The 27961-nt window shown below is 33.4% G+C and overlaps 2 protein-coding genes across 14 annotated transcripts in view; one reads left to right on the top strand and one right to left on the bottom strand.

Moving 5' to 3' along the window:
* Nucleotides 1-76: 76 nt before the first annotated feature.
* On the top strand, nt 77-14533 carry LOC129241251 (inactive ubiquitin carboxyl-terminal hydrolase MINDY-4B). 2 transcript variants are annotated; one of them, XM_054877488.1, is made up of 8 exons: nt 77-233; nt 9241-9446; nt 9528-9699; nt 9922-9987; nt 10060-10130; nt 13219-13375; nt 13445-13516; nt 13726-14533. In XM_054877488.1, the coding sequence occupies exons 2-8, from the start codon at nt 9280-9282 to the stop codon at nt 14212-14214; spliced, it is 1194 nt and encodes a 397-aa protein (XP_054733463.1). In that variant the 5' UTR covers nt 77-233; nt 9241-9279; the 3' UTR covers nt 14215-14533. The 2 variants fall into 2 exon arrangements, with proteins under 2 accessions (XP_054733463.1, XP_054733462.1); XM_054877487.1 differs by lacking the exon at nt 77-233 and adding an exon at nt 6478-6725.
* Nucleotides 14534-22869: 8336 nt separating this feature from the next.
* LOC129240712 (galactosylgalactosylxylosylprotein 3-beta-glucuronosyltransferase P) overlaps nt 22870-27961 on the bottom strand; it is a 113776-nt gene continuing 108684 nt past the window's right edge. For all 12 annotated transcript variants that reach the window (XM_054876672.1, XM_054876669.1, XM_054876670.1 and 9 more), the window contains 2 exons: nt 23794-24084; nt 22870-23716 (listed from right to left, as the gene is read on the bottom strand). In XM_054876672.1, the coding sequence (XP_054732647.1) occupies nt 23603-23716; nt 23794-24084 (405 nt within the window). In that variant the 3' untranslated portion in view covers nt 22870-23602. The remainder of the gene's footprint in view (nt 23717-23793; nt 24085-27961) is intronic.

Here is a 27961-nt window from a genome sequence, read left to right as displayed (position 1 = left end):
GCCGCCGTAGCCGAATGGGTTGTTGCGTGACTATCATTCGGGAGTGCACAGATTAGAAATCCCAATTAATGGAATACGTTTTTTCTAATAGCGGCCACCACTCGGTATGTAATGGCAAATCTCAGAGTGCATTGCTGTTAATTCATAAAAAAGTATCTGCCGTTCGTTGGCGGCATAAAACTGTAGCGTCCCGCAAGTAGTGAAAATAATACGTTCCGAAATTCGAATCGCAGGTAATGCATTATGTATGCTGACTCATAGTTCTGTTGTCTTTGTTTTTTGCTTTATTTTTGTGCTTACTTTCGAAGTTCAAATGAGTCATATTGAATTGCTTTTGTAAAAACACAGACACAAATTATAATATTTGGGCTCGTTTACAAGCCTCAATAAATTCCAAATTTTTTATAATAAATTATATTTGCTTGCGCTTGCATGTAAATAGAATTTTCAAGGCTGTTATTAAAAATAAATATAAAAGAAATTCACCTCAAAGTGATGTACCAAATGTCTATCGAAAGTGATGATATGTGAAAAAATAAAGCAAAAGTATGGAAATTCAAGCCTGCAGGCTTGTAGGTGAGCAATAAAATAAAATTAAACCACGTTAGAGAACTAGCAAAAAATTGGCATATACATATGTATATATGTATATATTAAGTAAAGTAAAAAGCAAAAATGATGTATGGTAGAAATGCAGGTGAAATTCTGTATGTTCGTAACTGATTCAATACTTAAGGGGTCCCGGTGGTCTAGAGCACGAAAATTTGGGGTATTTTCAGGAATTTTTTTACACCAAAAAAAAATGAAAAACGATATTTAAATTTTTTAGGCTTTTTATTTAACTTCTTTTACATACAAAAATGAAAATTTGTTTTTTTTTAATTGTAAGAGTTTTAAAAATGGCGCTAAAGTAGACCTTCTCTAAAAGTTGGACCTGGATGATGTTGTCCATTTTGGCTCTTCTCTTTATCTGAAACACAAAAACCAAAAATATTATTAATTAGTATGACTGTAGCTCTGCCCCGTACTAGAATAAAAAAAATTGACAAAATGTTACGGTTTTGAATTTGACACTAAAAGTGGGGGGTTTTCCGTTATTTAATAAAAAAAAACGAAATAATTGAAATAATAATGCGATTCTACTATGGGCGATAGCCATTGATGTTGTGAACAACATATTAGACAACATATTTCAGACAATTCAGTTGAATAGCTTTTTTTTTTACAACACCAGGCCGAAAAATGTCGTTTCGAGATAAATGAGTTTAAAGTTTGAGGTAAAGGAGCGCGCGGCCACTCTCTACCTAGTTAATGGGCTGTAGAAGCAATAATATTCGGAGTTTCCGCATGAAAATTTCACAGTATATTCTTAAGGTACTATACTTTCGAAATATTGAAGAATCAAAAAATCGATTCTTTGAAACTTCTAGATCACCGGGCGCCCTTAAACAGAATATTTGTACGTATGCAATAATACATATTGGTATATTGAACAACATATAAACATACAATATAACGGTAAACTTTCTATCATATGTAATTTTAGGGGCATTTCACACCAAGCAGAAGTATAATTTTAATTGAATTCACGAATCAGTTGCCTGTGACACCGAGAAGAGGATTTAATTTATTGATATGGATATAAATCATGTATTTATGTATAAGTATTGTACATTAGGGCGGGTCAATTTGTATGGAATGATTGTTTTTTTGATGTCGCTCCTAGGACATTCGGGTTCCTCATATAATTTTAAGAAAAAAAAGTCCACTAAAACATAGGTGTGGAGAGGCAGCCATGACCATGAAGATAGAATGTAGAAAAAATACACATCTTGGGAAAAGAAAAACGATGTAAAACAAAAAAGTACAAAAAGTAAAAAAAAAGTTACATATAAGGACTTTTCCTATTACAATATTAATAAAAAATAGATTTTAAAAAAGTCTTCGTCCCAAAAGTTTTCAAGTACAAATTTTTATAAATACAAAAAAAAAAATTCTAATATTTTAGTTAATCTTATTCTTTACATTAATTCCTACTAACTCAAGATAGGTTCTAAAATTTTAGCCGCTTAAAATTGACTTTAGAGCTTTGCTCTAGCGGACTTTTTTTCTTTAATGGCGATTCAGAATCTGCTTGAAAATATGTCGAATAAAAAATGGAATCGCCTGATGTATATGTACATAAAACTTACAGTTAGCTGCTATATTCATATATATATGGGGCATTCTTTCTGAACGTGAGACCCCCTGCCCTCAGAATAGATTTTGACGAAAAGAGGTCTATGAGGGCTTAAAATGTAGGTAATTATGTTTACTTTCGAAAGCAAAGTGGCACTTCTTGAAATTCAAAATGGCGGATCCAATATGGCGGATTCAATATGGCGCAATTTTGCAGTTCGTGCATCAGATTTATGCTATTTCGTGTTTTCTTTATTTATTTTTAAGTAAAATTGTTGCATTGGATTTAATTTTACATATTTCCAAGTTAATTATTTATTTTTATTGGTCACTGATTATTCATAACATTTTTTATCATCAGTTCATAGCATAAATCTGATGCACGAACTGCAAAATTGCGCCATATTGAATCCGCCATATTGGATCCGCCATTTTGAATTTCAAGAAGTGCCACTTTGCTTTCGAAAGTAAACATAATTACCTACATTTTAAGCCCTCATAGACCTCTTTTCGTCAAAATCTATTCTGGGGGCAGGGGGTCTCACGTTCAGAAAGAATGCCCCATATATATGGTAAATGAGTGTCTATTTGTTTGCCCCTTTATTTCTTTAAATGTTTCATTCATTTTATACACATATTCAAATATACGAGTAGGTAGTAAGCTACACTTTAGAGAAATTGTCAATAAAGCAAGAAAGCGGAACTTGGCTTATTTTCTCTTCAAAGTTTATTCTTAGCCTTCCACTCGAATATTAACAAAATAAATGGTTCCAAACGAGGTCAGTCTTTATTTGTTGCTGAATCTTTTACAACAGACTTCATAATTATCTTAATTCTAAAACTAAGTTTAAAAGCTAAGCAAAAAATATGCAAGAAAAAAAATCGGCCAAATCAGCCCAAAGCCTCACTAGTACCAAGTAGCTCTGGCTAATTTCTTTCAGTCAAACTTCTAAAACTCCCTCAGTTTTCCTCTGATATGCTTGAAATTCTGACATACAATTGCAAAAGCGTGAACCTTTATAAATATGCATAAAACACGAAAACAAGTTTAGAAAAAAAAATCGGTCAAATGAATAAAGTTTCACAAATATCACCATCGTAATGGCCGAATGCCATTCATTTAGAAAGAAATAATAATCGATTTTTTTTTTCAAAGTAAATTTCCGGAAGTTGAAAGTGTTCTTCTGGTCTTAAATGATTCTTGATGTGTTGCGAAACCTTAGTGAACAGAAATCTCAAGACAGTTTGCCATTCTTTTCAGCTAAAAGCGCCCTATATTATTGCTAAAGTAATGTTCCATGTGAATATTATAAGACTGGTTAAAAGTCCGATTTCTCAAAAAAATCCTGTAAACACAGCCATAAACGCATTAGCATAAGCAACAGATTAAATTCGAAAATTTATTTTCGAAGGCGCCGCTTGAATTGAAATACTGGCCACTTAAACTTTTCAAATGACGTGGTGGGAAGAATTCAAATGGAAATACTTATCAATTTATAAATTTACAGAAAAGTTGCATATTCCACTAACCAAAATTCCTGAAGTTAAAGCTTGAATTCATTGCTGATTTGAGAGTAAAGAAAACTTCTTTCAACTTGCAGAGCTAAACGTAGTACGTGGTTACATTAGATCACTGTCAATTAGTTCCTTTCGTTTCATATTTCGGTGGGCAACAAAACGACTAAGGAGTCTGAAAAATTCGAATATCGAATATCTGATAAAATTGTTCGAGGGCCCGAAACATAGGTTAGGTTAGGTTGAAGCAGTTGTCCTGTGGGACACACTCAGGCTCATAGCCATTGTGATGCCACGTAGGTAGATTGCCCCTATGTCTCCTAAAACCAGTATGTGTTTTCAAAAATTTTAGAATATCTCTGATTTCTTTCGAACTGAGATCTTCCAACTCATTAAAAAATTGTTTACCCGCTTTAGTAAGCCTACTTCTGGATAGAGCAGGGCAATGGCACAGTAGGTGTGAGGTTATCTCTACCTAGTCCTCATCTAGACAACTTCTACAGAAGTCATGTGCTTGCACACCCATCCTTTGGGCGTGTCTACCTATTAGGCAGTGCTCAGTTATGACTGAAGTTAGTGTGCTAAGACTGTGTTTATTTTGGCTTAGCAGAGATTCCGTGCGTTTAGCATTGAGAGTCGGCCAGAGTTGACGGGCGATTTTGCAGGTGGCTTCATTACGCCATCTTTCGTTTGCTTTCCTTACGATTTCTTCAAGGATGAGTAGCTTACATGTTTGTAAAGGTATTTATATGTCATTGTCTATGTACTCATCGGTCAATTTGGTGCAGCCATCTCGTTAAGAGATGTGCGGCATTTCATGGTTACCTTGGAGGTTGTCAACTGTTTTGTGATTTTATGGCCGCTTGGCTATCAGTGAAAATGTAGATATCATTTCCGGGTATCGTATCACACTGCATCAGTATCGCGGCTTTCATTATTGGCATCAGCACAGTAGTAGGGGAGCCGAAAACTGAAGGAGATCCCCAGATGTTCGGAGTATACACGCCCGCCCGCTCAGCTTTGAGCCATCTGTGTATATGGTGTGTGGACTCGCCCTGTCTTACATCGCCTTGTTCCCACCCTTCCCTTGAGGGTAGGAGGGTCGTAAATGCTGTAATGGCAAGTGAAGGCAGGAGTGCATAGTCTACCAGCCCAGAGAAATTTATTGTATAATACTCGAATGCCTATCACTTTGTCAGATCACTAAGGAAAAATCAAAAGAAGATAAGCGATTCGGTGTGGCTGCTGCTGCTCTTAAGTATTTAGATATGTGTATATTCCGTCTTTTATGAACCCGACATCGAGAATTTGCAAAAATATTTACAAATTATTTTAAAAAATATATATAATGCCTCCTTCACGTAAGTATATTCTTGTACCTATAAAATGACAAATTCCTTTCATAAGATTCAAAAAGTTGAACCAAAATTTTATTGATTTACCATAAAACCCATGGCGAAGTCTCGAGCTTCCACAATTCGAGAGTATGTCAATATATAAATATGTGTCATTCAATGGCATATGCAGCCATTGATTCATGATAACTGTGCCTCATATGATTTACTAGCGATACGTGAAAATTTATTGAACCTCCGCCAAATAAAATAAAATACGAAAAGGAAATATATAACTAGAAGAGAGTTCACATGTAAAACACTTCTAATAGGCAAAAATATTTTATGGTTGTTAGCTGAACTTGAAGTTCAATCAGCTGTGATTGGAAAAAAGTGTCTAAGTGCATGCATAGGTAAGTGCCTAAGCCTTAAGTGATATAATAAAAGTCTGTAGTTATGAGAGAAAGTGCAAGTGAAGCTATCAGAAGGTGTTAAGTACATTTAAATTTGTCCTAAATTCTCGTAACAATGCTCGGTTGCATGCAACGCCTACATATAACAGCTAACTATGACAAGTACTGCTATTGAATACCAACGCATAAGTACTCATATTCATGTGTGAGTGTGTGTTCATGCATACACTTATGCATACGCGCCTGCATTTGTTGGCTGGCAAAGAATTTAAATGGAAATCCTGCTGTCACCTGTATCTCCTACAACCGGCGGCCTGCCACCAACCGTATCAATTTTAACTACGAACTTATCCGTGCCACTCTAACCAAACTGCATGAGAAATCAGGCACACACACATACATATGCATATATACATACATATGCATTTAAATATTTCTACAGTGTGAAGTGTGAAGTAAATTTCAATTTCACTTAAATTTTGAATGACTGGCAGGCAACAGCAGGCAGCCGCCATGCGGCACGGCAAAACTTTTCGGCCGAGAGTGAGTGGTGATTTTTCTGAAAACGAAAGAAAAGAAGGAATGCAATGCTTGCACTTCAAAAATTTATAACGAATAAAATTTGCAGCTACTTAAATATTTTTCATAGTCCAAAAGTCACGCCTGTATCTGTGAGTGTTGAATGTGGCTTTGATTGTAGTTTCGTGAAATTATATGCACTTCTCTAACATGTCTGTATGTATGTAGGTATATAAATATAGTAGGCATATAAATACATGCCTCTCTGTGCTTAAATGGCCTAGGCCTAAGATTGTATCTACGGCTTTTGTATGTTATTATAATAAATTTGTAGAACTGTGTGGTTGTGGGTGTTAAAGTGTGTGGCTCTTTGTGCGCGCGTTTATGGCATTTGAAATCAAAGTTTATTGAAAAGTGCGCTTGAACATAATGGAAAACGGATATTTTTGTCAGTTTGCTACTTTAGCAGCGTCAAAATTGTGAATATTTAAAATCATTTTGCTGTGAGCAGCGAAACGGTGTAAACGTCTCTTTTCGGGTGTTGGTAAAGAAACTAAATATTGAAAAAAAAATCTTAAGAAAAGGAATTAAAAAACGTTTTTATTAGAAAAAAGGAGATTGAAAATAGTTAAAAATTAAAAACAAGTTGCAATAAAGTAGTACCAATAAAAGCCAGTGCAGTACGTCTAATAAACTAGAAAAAAACAAAATGAGCTCACGTTTCATAACTGAAGGTGGCACACCTATAACGCCAGAATTGGCAACGGTAAAATAGAACTTTAAAGAAACACATAAATGAGGAACTGGAACATAAATTTCAGTATTATTTTAAATATGGAAAAAGAAAATAAATAATACTTCAAAAAAAAAAAAAAATGTGAAAAATTTAAAATTTTCATAAATTACTGTTAATATGAATAAAAAAATGAACAAAAATTTTGAAGATTTAAAAATTTTATAAATTATTTAAAAAATGGAAGGATATAAATAATACTTAACCAAACACATTTTTTTTTATTTAAAAATTTAATAAATTATTTCAAATATAGAAGGAAATGAAAAATGTCTAAAAAAAATTTTAAATTTAACAAATTATTTTAAATATGGAAGGCAATGAATATTACTTAAAACATAAATAAAAATTTAAAAAATCTAACAATTTTATAATGGATATAAATAATACTTAAACAAAAATATTTTCTTTTTATTTAAAAATTTAATAAATTATTTATATTTACATGAATAATGCTTAAAAAATTCCAAAAAAAAATTTAAATTTTACAAATTATTTGAAATATGAAAGAAAATATATAATACTTAAAATAATCAAAAAGGATAAAAATTTAAAATATTTTAAAATATAATAAATTATTTGAAATAAAAATAAAATCAATAAGAAAAGTTAAATTAAAAATCTGTATAAAAATATAGATTTTAAACTAAAACCAAATGGAAAAAAGTTCAAATTACCATACATAGCGTACCAAATAAAGAAAACAATTAGAAATTGTGCTCTTTATTTAAATGCTGACTTTGAGATCAACTTAATTTCACTTCATTAAATCAAATATAAAACATTATGGAAATATTATATAATAAAATTAAAAAATACGGTTGTGAAGAGGCAAGCAAAAATTTTGAAATTTAAATTTATTTGCTGAAGAATGGGAAGAAATAAAAACTAAAAATTTCGAAATACTTTAAAACTAAAATTCAAAATTAACATTTAATTGCGCATTTAACTTTAAATATTAAATACAACAACTTAGAAATAGAATTATGAAACGCAGAATTTCGGAATTAAATAAGCAATTACAGTTAAAAATTAATAATCGTAATAAATAATACTTCTAAGGTTAAAGAACAAAAATAAACTAAAAAGATAAAAGTGCCAGAAAGCTGAATTTTTATCTTAAGAAAAATAGTTTTAATGTTTATTTATATGCCAAAATTAGAAAAAGAAAATCAAAGAATATATTCGCCAAGTTTTATAACTTAACAAAATAGAATATTGAAAACAAAAAAATTTGAAATGAAAAAATTAAAACAATTAAATGAAAAAGATCAAAAATTCAAGAATCAAATTTGAAATGAAAATCAAAATTTTTTAACAAAGTTCCATTAAAAAAGTGGAATATTGAAAACAGAAATAAGAGGAAAACTCCAAAAATTGAAAAATGAAATTTTCAAAGAAAACAAAAAAGAAAACCGAAAATAGAAATGAAATCTGAAGCAAAAGATGTTTAATTCTTAGATATAATTGAAAATTTAAATGTTAAAAAAATAATTCAACATGTAATTTTAAAATTTCAAAGTTCAAAAATTTTGAGAAAAAATTTTTTTTAAAGAATTCGCAGTGGCATGCAACTTAAATTGAATTATCATAATATTAAAAAAAGCTTAAATTAGAAACGTGGATAATAGTTCATATTTTCCGATATGCATAATTCATATCAATTTTCAAAAGGAATCAATTATTCGAAATATTAAATTTGAAAAAAAATTTATAATTTAAAATGGAAAATACTAAAAAAAAACACATTTGGATAAAAACGTTGGAATTGCTAGTGAACTAAAATAAAAACTAAGCTTTAACACCAATGCTTTATAAATTTACCTCCAATATTGTATTGTATTGAAAATAAATAACTATAACCAAAAGCAGTTGTGAAAATTTTAAAATGTTTGGTCGATAGCATTTTTTTATGAGCCTAAAAAATAATTAGACTCTTCATTTAAGCTGCTATATGGCCTTGATAATTTTCGCGGACTAGGGGTATTTACGAATGTTGTAAAAAACCATACAAAACTTAATGTTTTTCAAAATTAAAATGTAATTTTTTACTGCCAAATTAAAATGTAATTTTATACTTCCACTTTAACAAATTTAAATAAACTTAACATAATCAGAAAAGTTAAAAAAATTTAACATAACCCGAAAAATTAGCTGTTTTCCGTAAAACCTCACATGCATGCACTTACATTTAGTGCTAACATTTTCAATATTATTCAGTATTTGTTATTGTTTTCAATATTGGGCGCCTAGAAGTGTACAGTATAAAATAATGAAATATTTCAAATAAACAGCAGCGAAATTCTCATTTTCGTTTTCATATCTAAAATTGTCTAAATAATTAGAAAATCGAAACTAACCTTTTTCATCAAGTGCGCGTGTATCTTGCAAATTTTTGATTTTTTAATTTATTCGAAATCATTTTCAATAACTTTTTTTAGTACAAAACCAACGATTTCTTTACTTATCTTTTTCATTTTCAAACTAGGAACTTCGACAACTCGTTTTTGGTACTTCATCCATTCCCATGCGCGCGGAGTGGACACAAACGCCTTTCACTTTTGGGCCAGCCAAAGAAGAGCTCTCCTATGGGCTACGTTCACCGCGTAATGCCACACGCGGCCTACTCTCCGTCGTGCAGGGTTTCATTTTAAAATATCTGCTCTTTGGCCGACGCGGACGTACCAATCAGGAGTATGAGTAGACACTTTTTAATTTGAAGCACAAATTATTTTAGTTAAAAAATGTATTCTTGGTTCTAAAATCTTTATGCAGCCCGCTGATTTGCACGCAGGATATGCAAACGAATGCTCTGATAAATGCGTTGGTAGAAATTTTGCGATTAATTTCAGATAAGGGGAAAGTAACAATGGTTTTGCCCTCACCGGACGATGAGGTTTTCGTGGATCATAGCGTTACTTTCTTCCACGATTCAGTGACTGAGAAGGTGAGAATTCTATTTTTTTTGTTTTTTTTTTAACGGCTCCTAACTTATGTATCATCATTGGCGGATACAACGAGGCAATCTGGCTGCTATAGATAAATTTGCTTTTCAGTTTAAAAATGAAGACTTGCATAAATTATTTCATAAGCATATTAAGAATTGGAGACTTGTGCCTTGCGAAACTTTTAGCTGGTAAAATTTTTTAAATTAATTTTTTTTTTCAAGTTATATATTTTCACGCTATCACCACATGATGAGCTGGAGTTCTTCATAAAACGACACTTGAAATTGGTAAACTACGCAGTAATTACAAATGTTCACGCATTTAATAATATTCTCATATTCTGCCAACACCCAAAATAGTTTACTGAAGAGGATTCACCTGGTACTTTACTCTTTTTATATAGCGCAGTCCTAACGCGGTCGATGAGCAAGTAAGAAAATTATATTTATTAATAACTGTACATTATTTTTTTTCCTTATTTTTACTATTTTAAACTAAATGTTGTAAAGGCGTTGTATGTCTGTGGACTTCTCTCAAGACAACTCAAATCGAGTTTCCATTTTCTAGGCGGTCATCATTAAATTACAATATTTAAACGACGGTTGGGTAAAGTCGTGATTTATCCAGAATCCAGCTAGCACCTCCGCACCATTTTGTTGCAGTCTGGGCGGTTTAAGAACCTTATTAGAATAATGACGTCTAAGCCTGACAGTTGTTCGATACTCTCGAACAGTGGGTTGCCAAGGGCTGATATTCTCTTCTTTCATAAGGTAGCGCATTCACAGAGGAAATGGAAAATCGTTTCCTTTTCGCTGGTCGCTTACAACGGTGACAGTGTGTGTTGTGGGGATGCTCATTTTGGCTACTAGTTTCCCGATAGACCGAAAGTCACTTATCACTGCTGTCAGTCTGCAAGCATCCGACCGGATGGCCATACTCGAGTGAATTTTTGTATTATTACCACCCGTTTGATGCTGCGTTTGTTGGCGTGGACTTGATATGTAGATGAAAAGTTTGTTTCCGTATGGCAGTCATCCTTCTACTTTGAGTCGTTGGTGCCTATTTCTGCCATGAAAAACTGTTCGGTCACTCAGCGCTCGTCTATCAGCAGACAAAGTCAAATCTCACAAAGCATTTCTACCTTCAAAAAAACTACGTAGGCAGGTGAAATGGTTGAGTGCCAGTTCGACACCTCCTCAGGCTGTCGAAGGCCACAACTAGAAGAGAATGTCGGTCATACACCAAGCAAAGGATGTATTCATCAATTACATATAAGTAATATTGAGGACAGCAATAATTCACAACTTCAGCCGCGGACCTCATCTCTATATGCAAGTTGGTGCAAAATTAATCACAGTATCGGAATATGTATAATTTTATAAATGGCGTCGTACGTCAGCTATATGGTATTTGACATTTGTCAAATATACAGCTAAAAACGGTCCTTTTGCTTGGTTGTGAAAACCGCAAAGTCACTAAGAGTATGCAAACTTTTGCAAACAAATGATTTGGACGAATTTGCCGAATTTCCTGGTCCAGAGTTATAGCGCATTAGAATTTACTAGCACTAACAATGTCAGAACCTGTTAATTTTGAGATTAAACGTCAGAAATGGTGTTGGACTGAGTACGCTTTGCGAAAGGAAAATAATAGCAAGGCACTGGACTGGAACCCCCAAGGTTCACGAAAGAGTTGGCTTTATATTCTAGGAATCGCACAAACTCGTGATATGTGGAATGCGTTAAAGTCTGTCCCATGTTTCTATTAGAAACGACATTGAATTGTAGCCTTACATACTATTTTTGTTTTGTACTCGTTCAGTCTACAACATACAAAGAATGAAAGTCAAAATAAAGATTTTGATCACTCAAAATAGTTTTCTTATTTAGTAAAAAAGTTATTCAAAACTAAATTATTTGATTAATCTTGCGCCACTTTGTATGAAGGTAATTTGAGTAAAATAAGAGATGTGTCCACGAGAGATTAATATCAGTTGAGCTATTTTTACATACACACACATGGCGTTACTGCTGCCTTTCTAAACTGTATAAAGAATCGAGATGATTGTGGGCAGTTATAATATTGAAGTAGTAGATTACAAAGTTTACATAGGAACCAACCGCCTCAACACCATTAACATTCAATTTAACAAAAAATTTCTGCTGCTAGTAACTTATTTGAACTGAGTAGGCAGTTGAGGAGTAAAACCTTTTCTCGACGAGCAAAAGCTACAACAACCGAGGAATCAATATTTCGAGCATTCAGATGCTGCATTCTAGTTAGCGATTCTGCGGAAGATTTAAAGAGGTGTTTATTTACGATTTAAGATTTTTTTACATGCAAGCGACGGTGAATATGGCGAACGATGGAACGATGAGCTTTACAGCTTAATAAACAGGGAATAGTGAATAGAGATATAGTGGATTTGCAGATTAGGTGATGTAGTACGAATGAATACAGACACTCCAAACCTGAAAGTATTTCATGGGATATCTGATGGTGAAGGTACATGAAGAGCAAGACCAAACGAAGTGTGGATAAGTTACTGACTGCATTTATTATAGAAAAAAATTATAATGTGGAGAAAGACTTGGTTGAATTCACTATAGAAAAAAAAAATTTTTTATGTTTATTAGTCTATGAATAAGTTCGTGCGGTTTTTTTTCGAAATTTGAATTTCGGATCATTCCCATGGCTTTTAAACGTTTGGAAATGGTTGATTGATCAACTCCCAAAGTTTTTGCAACCTCTTCTTGCGTTTGAGCCGGATCTTGATCGAGCAATTCCTCCAATTCGGTATCCATGAACTTTGGCGGGGCGGCCAAAATCACCACTTTTAAAGCGTGCAAACCACTTCTGGCACGTTCGCTCAGCTAGAGCATGCTCACCATAAACTTCCACCAAGATACGATGACTTTCGGCTGCTTTTTTCTTCATATTAAAATAATGAAGAAGAATTCCCCGCAAAAACACATTATTTGGCACGAAATTCGACATTTTCAAGTGTGGTAAAAATATTGTTGTTTACGCTTCAAATAAAAAACTTATACTGACGTTTGTGCCTTACGACAGTAGCTCTCCAATGAATGTTTGGAAATGTGGATCGATGGAATAATAATCAAGTTACGCCATCATATATATAATAGAACAAAATAAATAAAAAAATAGTAATATAAAAAATTGTATTGATTGAATTTATCATAGGAAAAAAAATGTTATTTTTTATGTTATTAATTTTATTTTTGGTAAGAGAAAAAAATTAATAATAAAACCAAATATAAAAAGGTAATTATAGAAATATTGTATTGATTGAATTTATCATAGCAAAACAATTTTTATTTTGTATGTTAGAAAAAATCATTATGGGGAGGACTTCATTGCATTTATTATAGAAATATAGATAAAAATTGCTAAAGACAAATTAATTATTTTATTAAAAGTATGAAAAAATATCTTTATATGGATTCATTGTTTTTCACAACAAAGTTCCACTATTTTTAATACTTTTTTTTTTATAGAATACGCAACGACCTCGATTCAAACACTAAGGCAGTGCCTTTGACAATGACGAATAATGAGGAGGGCTCCCTGATGATTGTAACATTACTTTTGACTGGACGAGCCACTCCCTACTTGCATAATGGCGTTGTAAATGTCGGCGATGAAAATACTTATGTGAGTCAGTGGAAATATGGATGATAATTTCTATATATACGTAGATAAAATAAATCTCATAAAATTCAGGCCATACCGCAATATGGAATACTAAGTCGTTGTACAATCGGATTTTTGCTCTGGGACTCTGATAGTACACAGGTGATTCTTGCATCTACAAAAAATTTATATATAAGTACATTTATGAAAATGGATACATATTAGAAATAAGGTGTCAAAAAAGTGTCTAATATGTTTTTCTCTTACCATTCTCATGTCTACTTCATAAAACCAAATACTTTAAAACTTTGCATTAATATCAATCGAACTTCACTGTCATACATATCCATATGTCATCCATACCTCTACAGCCTTCCGTAGTGGCCTCACGCCAACCTGGTTCTCGGCTCAAAACACCCAACTATCCCATTTGGATTACCAGCTGCAGCGGTCACTTTGGTGTGGTTTTCAATCGAAATCCGGAACTTTTACGAAATTATCACGCAGAGTCGCGGTTCGATTTGAATTATTACAGCTGCTCCGGCCACAATGTTTTCATGACTATCGATAATCGTGTGTACAATGAACAGGCAACGGGCATGTTGGAACGTCAGGCGACCACAGAAAGTAGCAACGTAGCTGGGGCAGCAGGTGGTCGCAGAGATGACGAAACTGGTGGTGTTGGTGGTGGTGGTAAGAGCGTTGCCAATGCCGGTGATAACGCCGATTTGCTGGCACGTGAAGAATTGACAATGAATACACCATTGCAACGTTTAATACACACCAAGTGGGAGGAGGCGCACATACGTTTCAATGTGCAGCCATCCATGCTGAGTTATCTATTTTGCACAACACCATAAAGTAGGTGAGGCGAAGAGTGTGCGTATGCACACGAGCCAGTGAGTGTACAGTTGGGGAGACATGTGACAGCTAAGTCGATTTCATAAATCGTTTGGAATGCAATGAAGTGTGGTGAAATGCAGCTGTGCTTTTCAGTTTTTGTTTACGCAGCCTTTAAGCCGCAATTGCGCACAGCAAAATGGATGGATTTCTTCTGCTTCTGACAGCTTTAAAACCTAAATACAACATTTTTGTATACAAATATTTGCACATGAAGCTTTGTTGAAATTAGCACTTAAAATAAGTAAAAACTTAAATAAAAAGACACATATCACTTAATGACTGAAATTTTAATGATGGGCGAAAGTGTTGAAGATTTGAGTGTACTTTGCGACTGTTATATGGTAATAAAATTTTGAGACTCTCGCCATGCAAATCCGGGTTAATTATGGATTCAATGATATACATTTCTTGACAGATGAAGTTCAAAGTCAGCACTACAAAGGACCGCGAGTCTCTGGTTGTTTACGAGACATCATATGGCGAAACAAAGTAATGAGCATAAAAATCATAGTAAGGGCTTATAAAACTTGCATTCGATCACTAATGACGTATTCCATTGAGACACGCCCAAACATAACAGCTATAGAATTTTCGAAAAGCAAGCTCTTAGAGCTATAGCCGGTCATACTCTACTAGATCTTTCGAGGAATGAAGGAACGAAGAGCAATGTGCGAAATATTCTATGTAGTAAAATGGAGCCGCCAAAGGAGACGAGATTAGAAGCAACATGTCCTCAGAATGACCGACGACCATTTGGCGATACTTGTGATGACCGGAAACCAAACACTACACGCACGCAAGGAAAACCACCGAACAGATGGAAAGAGCGCTGGAAGTGTTTGGGGATATGATATCGTTTTATGCTATATACAAATTCCAATCTTTTCGGATACTTAAAAAATGGACTGTGGTAGAAACAAGACTTTTTGCCCAGCAATTCACTTTGAAACTTACTGATCTGAGAGTGTTTTTCAAACCGATTTGTGTGTGTGTCGGCAGTTGTGTCTGTAAGGACTTACTCGAAATGTGTTCAATAATAAGGAAGATCTCCACAACCTTTTTGGCAATACAACATCAATCTGTGCCAATTTCCGGTACATAATGCAATTTTGAGAAATCAGAGAGCAGGTTACGTTAGGTTAGGTTGACCTGGCTGGCTGAGACCCAAGACATAGAACTATTGGTCCTTAGTAGAACCGGGTGGAACTTGACCCTTACGTTTCCTTGTAGTAGACTTCTTGAAATAAGCCTGCGTCTTTTGCGAATCTAAGTAAGCTCTGAAGCTCTAACGCCGAGAGACATTCTAACCTCTCATATTGTAGAGCTAATAAACATTTCATTCGGGTTCTAGCTAATGCAGGGCAAGAACATAGAAGGTGTTCAAGAGTTTCTCTCTCTTCTAGTTTATTGCAAAATCTGCAGCTATCATTGTTTGTAATTCCCATCTTGTATGTGTGTGTTGCTAACAAATTGTGGCTTGTCAGTATACCTACGATAGTTCTGCTTTTCTTTCTAGACAGGGCTAGTACGAATCTGGCGTATTTATCTGAATTCTGTGTACACATGATTTTCACGATTTTACAAGTGGCTAGATTATTCCACCTTCTGTCTAACCGTCTGTCTGCATCTAGTCACTCTAGGCCTTCCCTGGTCCTAATAACGTTTTTAGATGAAATTTCAGATTAATTTACTGCCGCTTGACTATCAATGTATATATTTATGTTGGAGTTGCTCGATGTCCTCGCTAGTGCTATTTCTGCAGCCTTTCCAACCACAAAGACTTCTGATAGAAAAATACTGTAATAGTGTTCTGATGTCCAGCTCTGCGCAATAAATCCCTGCCCCTACTCCGTCCATCATTTTCGGGTCGTCAGTAAATATATTAAGCGTTTTGGGGCTAGGTTTCATATCTCTTTTCCACCCCTCTTCTTCTATTGTTGTTCGGAATCAGGGAGCCGGCTCTATTCTTCTTCTTGATTGGAGCGATAACCACTTAAGCGATTTTGGCCGAGTTTAAAAAAGGGCACCAGTCATTTCTTTCTCGTACTTTTTCGTCGAATATATTGTATTCCTCGGGGGTTCATGTTTTTTATCTGTAGCTCGTGAAAGGTGGAGTACATCAGTAAGTTACAAGCCAAAGGAAGATTCCTTTTGCAGCCACCCGCTCCGAGACAGACCCTGCGAACTTCGGGAGACCTCGAAGTTGTATATGTCAAAGTAGGCCCCAAAAGCTTCACCTCTCGTGAGCTCCGACATTGTCTTTCACGCAAATACCTTGTTTTTGGAACAGCATAAACATTCCCCATACATGTACGGGAAATGCTGCTGGAGTGACAATCCTCGGCCGGATATAAATCCGAGTCCTTCCGGCAACGCAAAACCGACTGTCGTGGAATATTCGTTGTGGTTGTTGTTGTTTCATCTTACTAAGCCCTATATGTAGTTACCGGTCGCCTCTGTCTAACTTACCTGAGGGTAGACCCAGAAAACGTGCTGTTTCGACAGGTTGGGTCCATAGGGAAAGGGCCATGTGAATAGGTAGTTAGTGTCGTGCGGTATGCCTTCACTTGCTAGACAATTATTGGGTATGTTGTGGTCGATTCTGGATAAGTACCAGTTTATCCTGCTACAGTATCCAGCACGCAATTGGGACAAAGTTACGCGCGCTTCGCGGGGTAGTTGAATGGGCAGCCGGTTCTACGTTGCCGGAATGACTCGGGTTTGTCCCGACCAAGGGCTGCCGTCCCAGTCAACTAGCCATGTCTAGGGCACCTTACCTTTTCCTGGCATACCTCACCGTCAGGTATGGTTGCCCTGATTACCAGGGTGTGGCAGTGTGGGTAGAAATTGAAGCTATAGTCAGCATTCTATCTAGCTTTTTTCTCAGACTTCTAAAACCCTCTTACATATTATTATGCTTAATTGAAAAAAATAAAAACACGCACACATTTTTCATATTCCTTTTATTCAAAATTTTTATCTGGGGTTTTTTCTTCCTATTTTCGCTTTTCGTCTTTTTAGGTATATTTACAAAATTTTTTAAACGAGTATAATTTCGTAATAGTTTTTCATTTTAATTGTTAAACTTGTATCTCTCTTTTGGGCTTGGCTCACAATATCTGAACTTTGTAATACTACAATTCTGCAATTTTTGTTTCATCTGCAACTTATTTTAGTACAACAATTTTCAAGTGTCTAGCTAAGTGTGTAGTTCGTGCAGCTCAGTTTAATCGGGGTTTTTTAGTAATGTTAAATATAGGTTTGTGTGTTTTGTGTGTGTAGTATTTTCATAAAAGTCTAATTTCACTTAAAAGTTATGTATATTTGTATAGTATTTTTTAGATTGCAAATATTTTGTAATACTTAAAAAATGGTTAAGGTCAGTTGAAGAGCTCATTTAGTTATTGAGTTTGTAGTTTTCTATATCTTGGAATTTTAGTATAAATAGTTAATATTAAAAGAGTTATGGTTTTTAGTACTTTACTGTAAAATATTATTTGTATGTATTCCCTTATCAAATTCTTCTCTATACATATTATTTTATTTTTGTTTTTGTATCTTAAATTGATGACTGTATTTTGGTGATTGTTCGTGGAAATAATTTTCAAACCAAGAGCACTAAAATAATATCGGCAATCTTCCAAAATCATTTCTTGCTAAGCACCGGAATTAGTTAGGAAGAAAACTTTCAAAAATACTTTTCAAAATTTCGATAATTAAATTAAATAGTTTTAATTCAATAAAATAAAAATAAATTAAAATCAATTTTTAAATATCAGTAAGAAGTGCTGGTTGAAAATTGTATACAAGTTTGAAAATTTTGTAAAAGAATTATTAAAATTTTTCAGGTTTCCGTTTCAAAATTTCTGATTTAAATTTCAACAAAAAAAAAAAAACAAAACAAAATTTTTATTATTTCATTTCCAATTTCTCAAAATTATCAAAATTGACGAAATTAAAGTTTTTAATGCTTGAGAAATAAAAAATGTTTTAAATATTTCTTTTTTTTTGTCGAGACAGACTAGCGAGTACAGTACTCAGACACAATTAAGTCCATTGTACTGCGCTCGGATTCCCTTTTTAATTTTCTTTAAATCTGCTTGACCTCCGAAGACACATCAGTGCCAGAGACCTCAAGCCTGATTTGAGCGAACGGGAGCGGGGCAGACGCACAGGAAGTGGTCCGCCGTCTCATCCTCCTCTCTACATGCTGGGCAAAGTACACTGTCTGAGATGCCCACCTTTTCCATGTGCTTTGCCCATAGAAAGTGGTCCGTCATTAGTCCAACCAGCTTCCTCTTAGTGACAGGAGGAACTGCGACAGTCGGTCGGACATGACAAGTAACATCAGTTTTGTCCATCTGCAGCCTTTCTCAGCCTGCCGAGCTCGCTTGTGGAGTAACCCGTTTGCTAACCGTGGCTTCACATTTCACTCTCATTTTTACTTTTCACAAAATGTTAAAAAAATGTTTACTAAACTTTTTAATTTTCACCCCAAATTATTGAAAAAAATTATATTTATTACTAAAATTTTTCACTTTTATTTTATATTTCTCAAATTTTTTTAAAGTTTTCGATAAACAGTTTTTTAATTGGACCGAAAAATAAAAAAAAAATTCTAATTTTTTATTAAACATTTTTACTTTAATTTTACTTTTCTCAAAATTTTTAATTTTCTAGAAAAATTAAAAAAAAGAGGTTGTGAGTTCAAATCCCACGTAAAGCACGGTCCTTGCACTTTTCCAAATTTGCCCTACTTTCTTCCAATTCCATTCCTTAACCCCAAACACTTATCCTTTCCATCCTTACTCCCGCACAATAGTCTGCGCATTATTTGCATTGTGGCTGCTAAAACCAGCACAAAAAATAAAACAAAGAAAAAGACACAGTTAGACATTGCACTGGCTTCCTTGGCGCCAGCAAAACAAAAATGTGAAACACAGATGGCGCTCGAAGCAGTAAGAAGTCGCTGTTTCTAAGCAAGGACAAGTGGGCACTACTTAGGGCTGATAGCGGCAGGCTAATCACCTAACCTGTCATAAATCAAATAGATTAACGAAACCAACACAAGACAAGTCTTGTCGAGGCCCTATGCTCCTAGAGTGAACAAGAAAAAAAAAAAACACAAGCATTTTTCTTTACTCAAAATTCTTAAAGTTTTCGATGTTGATGTTCTAATTTTCATCAAGAGTTTTTGAAAAAAACAAATCAAAACTATTTTTATCATTAAAATTTTTCACATTCACTTTAACCTTTTTCAAAATTTTCTAAATGTTGAATATTAAAAGTTCTAATTTTTACCACAACTTTGCTTTTTAAGTTTTTAAGTTATTTTATTATTAAAATTTTTCATTCTCTCTTTTACTTTTTTTTAATTTTAAACTTTTTTATAAACGTCTTTTTAAATATAAATATGAATTATAAAAATAAAAATGAATTATTTTATAAGAAAAGTATACAATTCCCAAAGTTCCAGTTTTCACTATCTAAATTAAAAAAAAATTCAGAATAACCAAGAAATTTTTAGTGAAAATTATTATAAAAATTTTCCATTTTTAATTGTGAAAACCCCTTTTTAATAAATAAAGCTAATTAAAAAAAACGGTACAATTTACAATGTGCCTTTCATTAAAGTCTTCCATTGCCAGATTTACCGTGTACAAAATCTCAAAAAGTTTAAGAATTTGCCGATACGTTTGAAACTTTTCCATTTCTTATTTCTACAAATAATATTTCTTGTTGTAAAAAAAAAGTTTTTCAATAAAGTGGTATAGAATTTTCAAAATTTTTCAAATTCATTCTTCAATTCATTCATAAAGCACGTATGTTCTTTCCTATAAAATTTCGAAAACTTTTCAAAAAATTGTACATAGTAATTTTCTTCATTTCATAGAATTTGAAAATTTTTCATTTCATTCTAAGAAATTTTCTTAAATATATGTTTACAATTTTAAATATCTGCTTTTAAATTTTTTAGATAGAAGAACTTTTTTTCACAGATAAGAATTTTAGAGCAATAAAAAAATCAAACAAAATCAAAAATTTTCAAAATGCTTGCTTTCAATTTCTAATTGTAAATTGGAATGTGTTTGGAATAATAAGCAAAATATTTAGTAAAGAATAAACGTTCCTTTCATTTCTAGTTTCTAAAATTTCTATAGAAAATCGCTTTTTCAGTAACTAAATTTTTTTTTCAATTTCTAAAATATTTTATCAACTAATATTTTATGAATTGAAAAAGTGGAAATTCCAAATATTTAATTTTTAATATTTGTAAATTCTATTTATTGCAATATGTGTCCAAATACGTTCATATATTTATCGTGCCACTGAAACATTTAATAGCATATTTTCATGTTTTTTCATGGTTGTTTACAGTTATATTCTGTCTTTTTGAAGCTTCTCTTGCTTAAATCTTTTATTATAAGAATTCACTTAAAAGTTATTTAGAAAAAACTAATGCTTTGTTTAGTTGTGTGGCTTGCTTAATGTATTGTATATTTTATAGAATGGCCCATACATGTGTGCATATACATTCATACACACATAATTATATGGAATAATAAATATTAAGGTATGCAAGATGCTGACAAATTTGAATAGAGTTCATTGAGCAGATTTTTTAGAGAGGCAAATAAATTGAGAATACCATTGAAATAGAAATTGAAGCAGAGCGAAAACTTTATTAATTTAAATACAATGCATGCAATACGGCGACAAAGTTTGCTACAGATAAAGCAAATACCTAAATTGCCGTTTCAGCTCACTCACACACCATAGCATATATGGTTCTCCTTCAAAAGCAACAGCAGTCTGCTTTTAGGCGCATCCAGTTTTCTCATTCTTTGCTTTTATTTTGTTTTACACTTGGCAAACCATTTTACGGGGGATTAATAGAATTTTAGTCTTCATGTATTATTATGAATTAATCATAAAATAGTCTTTTGTTTATTATTATACAAAAATTTATTTTATTTCATTATTATCAAAACAAAAAAATGATATATTTGTATTGCTCACATACAGTCAGTATTCACCACATATTAACAACTTTTGACAATTTATTTATTTCTTTTTAATTTCAATTATTTTATTTTTATAAAACAATAGTTTATATTGCAAAAAAGCCAAATAATGTAAAGTTTCAAGCTGTGCACAAAATTTTTAAAAATTCAGCGAATTTTCATAAACATTTCAAACTTTTTACTCAGAAATTGTGGAAATTTTCAATTATTCAGGGTTGTAGTGCATTGAATTTTGTTAGTTGTTTTGCAAGTTTTAAGTGGCCGCTGAATTTGTGAATGGTGTTTATGGTGCCGATACTGTTACAGTAAGCAGCTAATTACATGCAATTTTGGTTCCGTCGACTCCGTTCCGGCATTTTTAATGTTGAAGATGCACCTTGCACAGGTAGGCGCTTCGTCGAAAATGTCGCTAAAATCACAGAAATAATCGAAGTTGATCGGCATGTTAGTAGTCGTAGCATCGCTCAGGCGCTAAAGATCGGCCATAAAACAGTTTTAAATCATTTGCACAAAAATTTTACCTTAAAATAATGGAACTCTTGTTCCACAAACTCATATTTCATGTTGAAAAAGTGCCTGTGTGCCCTTCTTTCGTATTTGTTTTAGCTTATCTATATTTGTAATATATGTGAACGAACTTTTTATGAAAGTCATCAGACCTGCATTGATTGTTCGAATTTAGAAAAATTAACTCGGTTCTGTCTGAGCAGAATCCACTGTCAGTCGTTTCAATATTTTTCTATGAAAATTCAGAAAATATTATTCAAATGTATTATTATTTAAAAAATTCACGAATAAACTAACATCAGCTGTACTGACAAACAAACATTCTTAAAAACGTAGATATTTTCATACAAATAACCTTCCTCACGTTAACCTTGCAGAGTAACCGAACTGTAAGTCCCAATTCGCAACATACACTAAATAATGACACTATTTGCCACATAGCGGTCAAAAGTGGACTCTTAAGCTGTCATATATGAGGGACAAAAACATTACTTTGACAATATCCTTAAATTGCGATCCCACATTCATGCAAAGTGCTTAGGGAACGTGAGAGCGAGAGAGATATTAACATTTTTTCCGATAGTCAAGCCACGGTTAAGGCTCTGACGACGCCATGGTGCAGATCCAAACTAGTCAACTTCTATAAGGAGAAAATCAAATCTCTAGGGTGTGCAGTTTTAATTTCTCTAATCTGAGTCCCAAGACATATGCTGATGAACATGCCAGGAGGGGGACTGAATTGGTCTTAGAAACCTCCTACCCAGTCATCGGCATCCCTCTGACAGTTGTTAAAGGGAGGGGTTTCGGAATCCTATAGCTCCGGTTAATTTTGACGATTATTCTGATAGCTTCAAAAGTTACTATTTGGCCAGAGAAGTTGTCAAAGCAAAGTAAAACAAAGTCAGTAAAACGAATCTGCATTTGACCACCAACTTAACACCAGATTTACACCTGCTAATTATATGCTTTTTGCACAAAAGATGCTTTAGTTGGGAACAATTGCTCATCGATTGAGAGGTTTCTACCTAGCCTGACTATTTTCAATACATTTTATAGTATATTTTTTGAAATTAAGGCAAATTTGTCAGTTTTCAATATTTCAGTGCGTTCAGTTTTTTATTACTTATAAATGATAGTATACTTATATGTGTGACCTGTTGTTGCTAAATCAAAGCGCAAATTATAATAACTTAAAAAATAGTGTACTTGTACATACATACGCACTTAATGATATGAGGCTACAAAATTACGAAATTATCACTTTAATTAAAGTTAAAATCGCGCATTTTACAAAATTTTCATTAACACTAATTGTCCCTGTCATACAAATATTGGAGGTTCCGCCCCTTCTACGTCAACTTATTTACAATCAATGACTAAATACAGATACGCTTTGGTAGTTTTACTTAAATATAAGGATGCATCATACAAATAGTTTATTATAGTAATTAAATTTAGAAATTAGTTGTACAACTTCGAAATGCCTAACTAATATATTTACATACAATTTTTCGCTTTTTGTGCTCACTCTTTATTTAATCACACTTTTGGAAATCAAAGTCGAAAATTACGCTTACAAACTACAGACATAGAAAATAAAGATGGTTTACGCACATACACATATGCAGAATTGATAAGGGTTTGCAGCAGTAAAGTGTTGATAAAGCATTGCAACGCCTTTTAAATATTTATTTGCTTCTTTTGGTAATTTCAGTTTGCTTGCGCCTTCACTGTTTGCTTGCATTTCACTGTTGCGCCTTACTTCTTTTCGGTTTTACTTTTCTAACACACTTTTACTTATTTTTTACCCATGTTACGTGCGTACTAATAATTTATCCAGCATCACTAAATTCGTACTGCCATACGCTGTCATATTGAGCGCCGAAGCATTTGAGTTCTTCTTCGTTTGTGTATGCCACGTTAAGATCTGTAAGCAATAAAATATTTTTTTTTTGTTTTTATTAATAAATGTGATATTAATAATAAATCGTTCATGTATATCACCTCTGTGCAATCGGATGCTAGCAGCTCGATTTCTGTTAAATTTAATGGCGCCAAACTCTTTAGGAAGCCATCTTCTTCATAGCCTGGTTTGAAAGGCATTTTTGCTTCCGGTCGCTCGTGCAAAAATTTCACGCTCACCGCAAAACCAGCCATATCGACAGGGAACTTACGCCCGCCTATCCAACCATCGTAGAAACCAGTGATTTTGCCGTCCTGTATGATGGGACTACTTACGCCGTACTTAGTGACCAGCCCCACAGGCCACATTGAAACCTTCTTTGTGTAGCGCATCTATGGAGTAAGAAGAGGCAATTTGGAATTTCTTATTGAGTTGGATTTGTAATACAATCAGTAAAATTAAAAATGAAAATCAGAAATTGTTTATGTGTTAAGAATCACTCAGTCGTACGGGGTGTGAAAACTAAACAAGAGACTGACGCTGCAAGCACCAGCGGCGGTTAGCTGTTCAGCGTATAATATTCTCTTTCAAATGCATAAACTCTTTCCTCTGCAAATAAATCGGTATAAGCGTACGCCTTCGTGCGCAATAGAGTTTATTTTCGTTTAATATATTAGATAAAATATTAAATATTACAGAAAACTATGTAAGGATTATTTCTGGTTAAAAAAACAAAAGTCATAAAGAAAATATAAGGTTGAATCAAGGCACATTGTACTTTTAGGGCAAGTTGCTTTTGCTCACTAGGATGTCAAAACCTCTAAAGAAAATTTTACAACTTTGAGGAATTTAAGTAAAATTTGACACTTAAGGGGTTAGGGGTAGACACAATTTTCAAGAAATTGGAAATTGCATTTTCTTAAACTATAGTATCTTAAAAATGTTGTGTGAAAATTTGAAGTGAATCCGATAAATACTTTTCGAGTTATTCAACAATTAACAAAGGGCGCTCGGGCGCTCCGGAGCTCGGTAGCAAAACTTTAAATGCGTTTTTCTCAAAACTATGTTTTTGGTCTGGGAATCACTGTAACTTAATAGGTCTATGGATAAGTTCGTGCGGTTTTACAACAGATGGCGTAACTTGATTATTATTCCATCGATCCACATTTCCAAACATTCATTGGAGAGCTACTGTCGTAAGGCACAAACGTCAGTATAAGTTTTTTATTTGAAGCGTAAACAACAATATTTTTACCACACTTGAAAATGTCGAATTTCGTGCCAAATAATGTGTTTTTGCGGGGAATTCTTTAATATGAAGAAAAAAGCAGCCGAAAGTCATCGTATCTTGGTGGAAGTTTATGGTGAGCATGCTCTAGCTGAGCGAACGTGCCAGAAGTGGTTTGCACGCTTTGGCCGCGCCGCCAAAGTTCATGGATACCGAATTGGAGGAATTGCTCTATCAAGATCCGGCTCAAACGGAGGTTGCAAAAACTTTGGGAGTTGATCAATCAACCATTTCCAAACGTTTAAAAGCCATGGGAATGATCCGAAATTCAAATTTCGAAAAAAAACCGCAAGAACTTATTCATAGTCCTATTAAAAACCGCTTAATAATTTTTGTAATTTCGTAAACTCCGTAATTTTCAATAAAATTTATACGGCTCTTTAAAAAATTACAAAGGAAGGATTTTTTTTAATTTCTATTTTTTTAACAATTAATTGTCGGCTGTTTACTCGAAAATCTGACAATCACAATCACAAGATTCTCTATTAATAAAACTATTTTCTCTTGCCCGATTGATTTTAGAGGAATCTCCAAGTACTTGTGATGATCACCGCAAGTGACTCCACACAAACAGCGATAACTTTTACAATTAATAATTGTTTTTTTTTTTTTTTTTTTTTTTTTTGAAATTTTGCTTAAGTCAAGTCGAAACATGATGTATTAATGCTATGTTTTTATTTTTGTAAAATAAAGCAATTGACTAGCAAAACAAAATTATTGAAAATCAACATTTTTTCCGGCCTCTGAAATTGAAATTAAATCAGTGCCTTTACTAATGCGACCTGTTTTATGTGCCTTAGGCTGAATTTAATTTTATGAGTTGAGACTTTTTTGTAAATGACAATTTTAAAATATTTTTATGGAAAATCCTGCTCGTCGCAAGTCGACAGGCATTGAAACTGCTGCCAACCCATGAAATATTTTATTGACATTTGTAAACTGCTGACAAACGCATGGAAAAAAGGGATAATGGCAATCCTAGTAAACAAGACGTTTAGACAAGTAGTCAAAATTAGGTTGTTCGAATGTTTAGCATATTTTTTTTACATTTCTCTGAGCAACTGAGTGGAAAATAATAAACAGAAGTAGTCGGGACACGAATGGTGAATCCGCCTTTAGTGGAAAATTATCAGAGTCTGTAGACAAATACATACAGATTTTAGGATGCAAAAACAAAAAAAAAGTGGGCAATAAAAAGTGTGTTTATGTGTGTTGATGTTCTTTTTTTGATTTTCCGAAATTTTTTATTTGTTTCTCTACCTAGCTATTTATGGTTATACCAAAACTAATCGACTAAGTTTTAAGGTTGTGGCTATGGCACCTCTAATTGTTTCTTAAGAGTTCTGCCTTGATATCATATGACTTTTATTATTTTGTATATTTTGTCCAAGAATGATAGAAACGCGCCCATCAGAGAGTGCGTGACGTCACTTTTGCCAAGTTGTACAGTTTTGCCAACCATTTGCTCTTCGTTATAAATTTAGTGCTTTTTTATAACCAAAATGTTAAGTTTGGTGCTTGTTTCTTATTGTTTTTAATTTAAAGCTACCGAAACTGTAAGTTCAAAAAACTGTATTATTAAACAAAAGAATGTTATAAAAGGTCACTCTGGGAAGATTTTAGTGCTAATGCAAATTGGTTGTTTCTTATAAAGTTTGATATTTTGAAAGAGCAAATTTATATTTAACTAAATTATAAACATTACTTTTAATTAGAACAGGCTAGAAAAATATTATGAAGAAAGAACTAAAACTCCTAGACTAAATAACAAAAAAAATGCTAAATCAAGTTACGAAAATGGTAATCTGGCCATACTGGTGCTAAAACGACGTAACTCATTGTCAAATTCGCTGAGAGCAAAGTGGTATCTACTACGATAGGCGCCATCTTATTATTCTTTTCATCATGCATTTTCTCCATATAAGGAATGCTCATATCGAATGGAATGCTCATTATATGGAAGAAAACACGAAAAAAAGATTGTCAAAAACTGACACGATTATATTATAATTCAATGCATACTCGATATTTTCATACAAATTTTGCAAAAATGTTTGATAGTTTTATGAAATTTTGCATATTTTTGTTTTTCAAATTGCACAAAATATGAAACTAGAATTATTCGGGCTTATATAGTATTGGGTGCTTTTTTAGCTGCATGAGAATTATCGATATCGATAACTATGGTTTGACAGCTGAAATGGCACACTGTTTTGACATTTGTGTTTAGTAAGGTTTGGCAAGTCATCATGAATCGTTTAACGTCAGAACATTTGTCCATTTCACGTGCGGCTTACACGCTGGCGACATCATTGGTACTTACACATATTTACGAGGAATGACGAAGGAGCTGCAGTTACTGTGAATGGGGAGCACTACCGAGCCGTGTTTACGGCACTTTTGTTTCCAAAAACTAATCAGCTAAATGTTGATGACTTGCGGTTCCAACAAAACGGCGAGATGCCGTACAATGCTTAACAATTGATTTATTGGAATGTTGAAGCCACCACTGACGTCACTCGGTCAGATTTATTGGAAAAAGTAGTAAAAATATAAGGACTGATCGGATGGGCCAGGTAACTCGTAGACGCGGCGGACCTATGCCGGATTCAAATTCAAAAAATAGATGCCATGCAATTATCTAACAGATTATATATACAGGGTGCGCCATCTTTTATGTCGGTATGAAAACATTAATTAACTTTGAAAGAAAACACAACTGATTTTTATAAGTAAGGTACGTTTATTTGGTTTGGTTATTTACAATTTATTAAAACTATTTTTTCAATACAATATCATTTAAGTGGCCACCTTTATTAGCAATCACAAACTGCGATCTTTCTTTTGCATTTGTCAAGCATTTCGGGTTTTATAGCGTCGATTTCGGTTGTTTCGGTGTAAGGCGATCCATGGTTGAAATTGTACTGAATTGGCGTATCGAAAACATGTATGTTGAAGTCGATCGGTTGGTAAAGGACAAA

Source organism: Anastrepha obliqua, chromosome 3, assembly GCF_027943255.1.
Source record: "Anastrepha obliqua isolate idAnaObli1 chromosome 3, idAnaObli1_1.0, whole genome shotgun sequence".
Classification (NCBI taxonomy): Eukaryota; Metazoa; Arthropoda; class Insecta; order Diptera; family Tephritidae; genus Anastrepha; species Anastrepha obliqua.
Note: the sequence above shows the minus strand (reverse complement) of the source record. Positions and strands in the feature narration are given on the sequence as shown.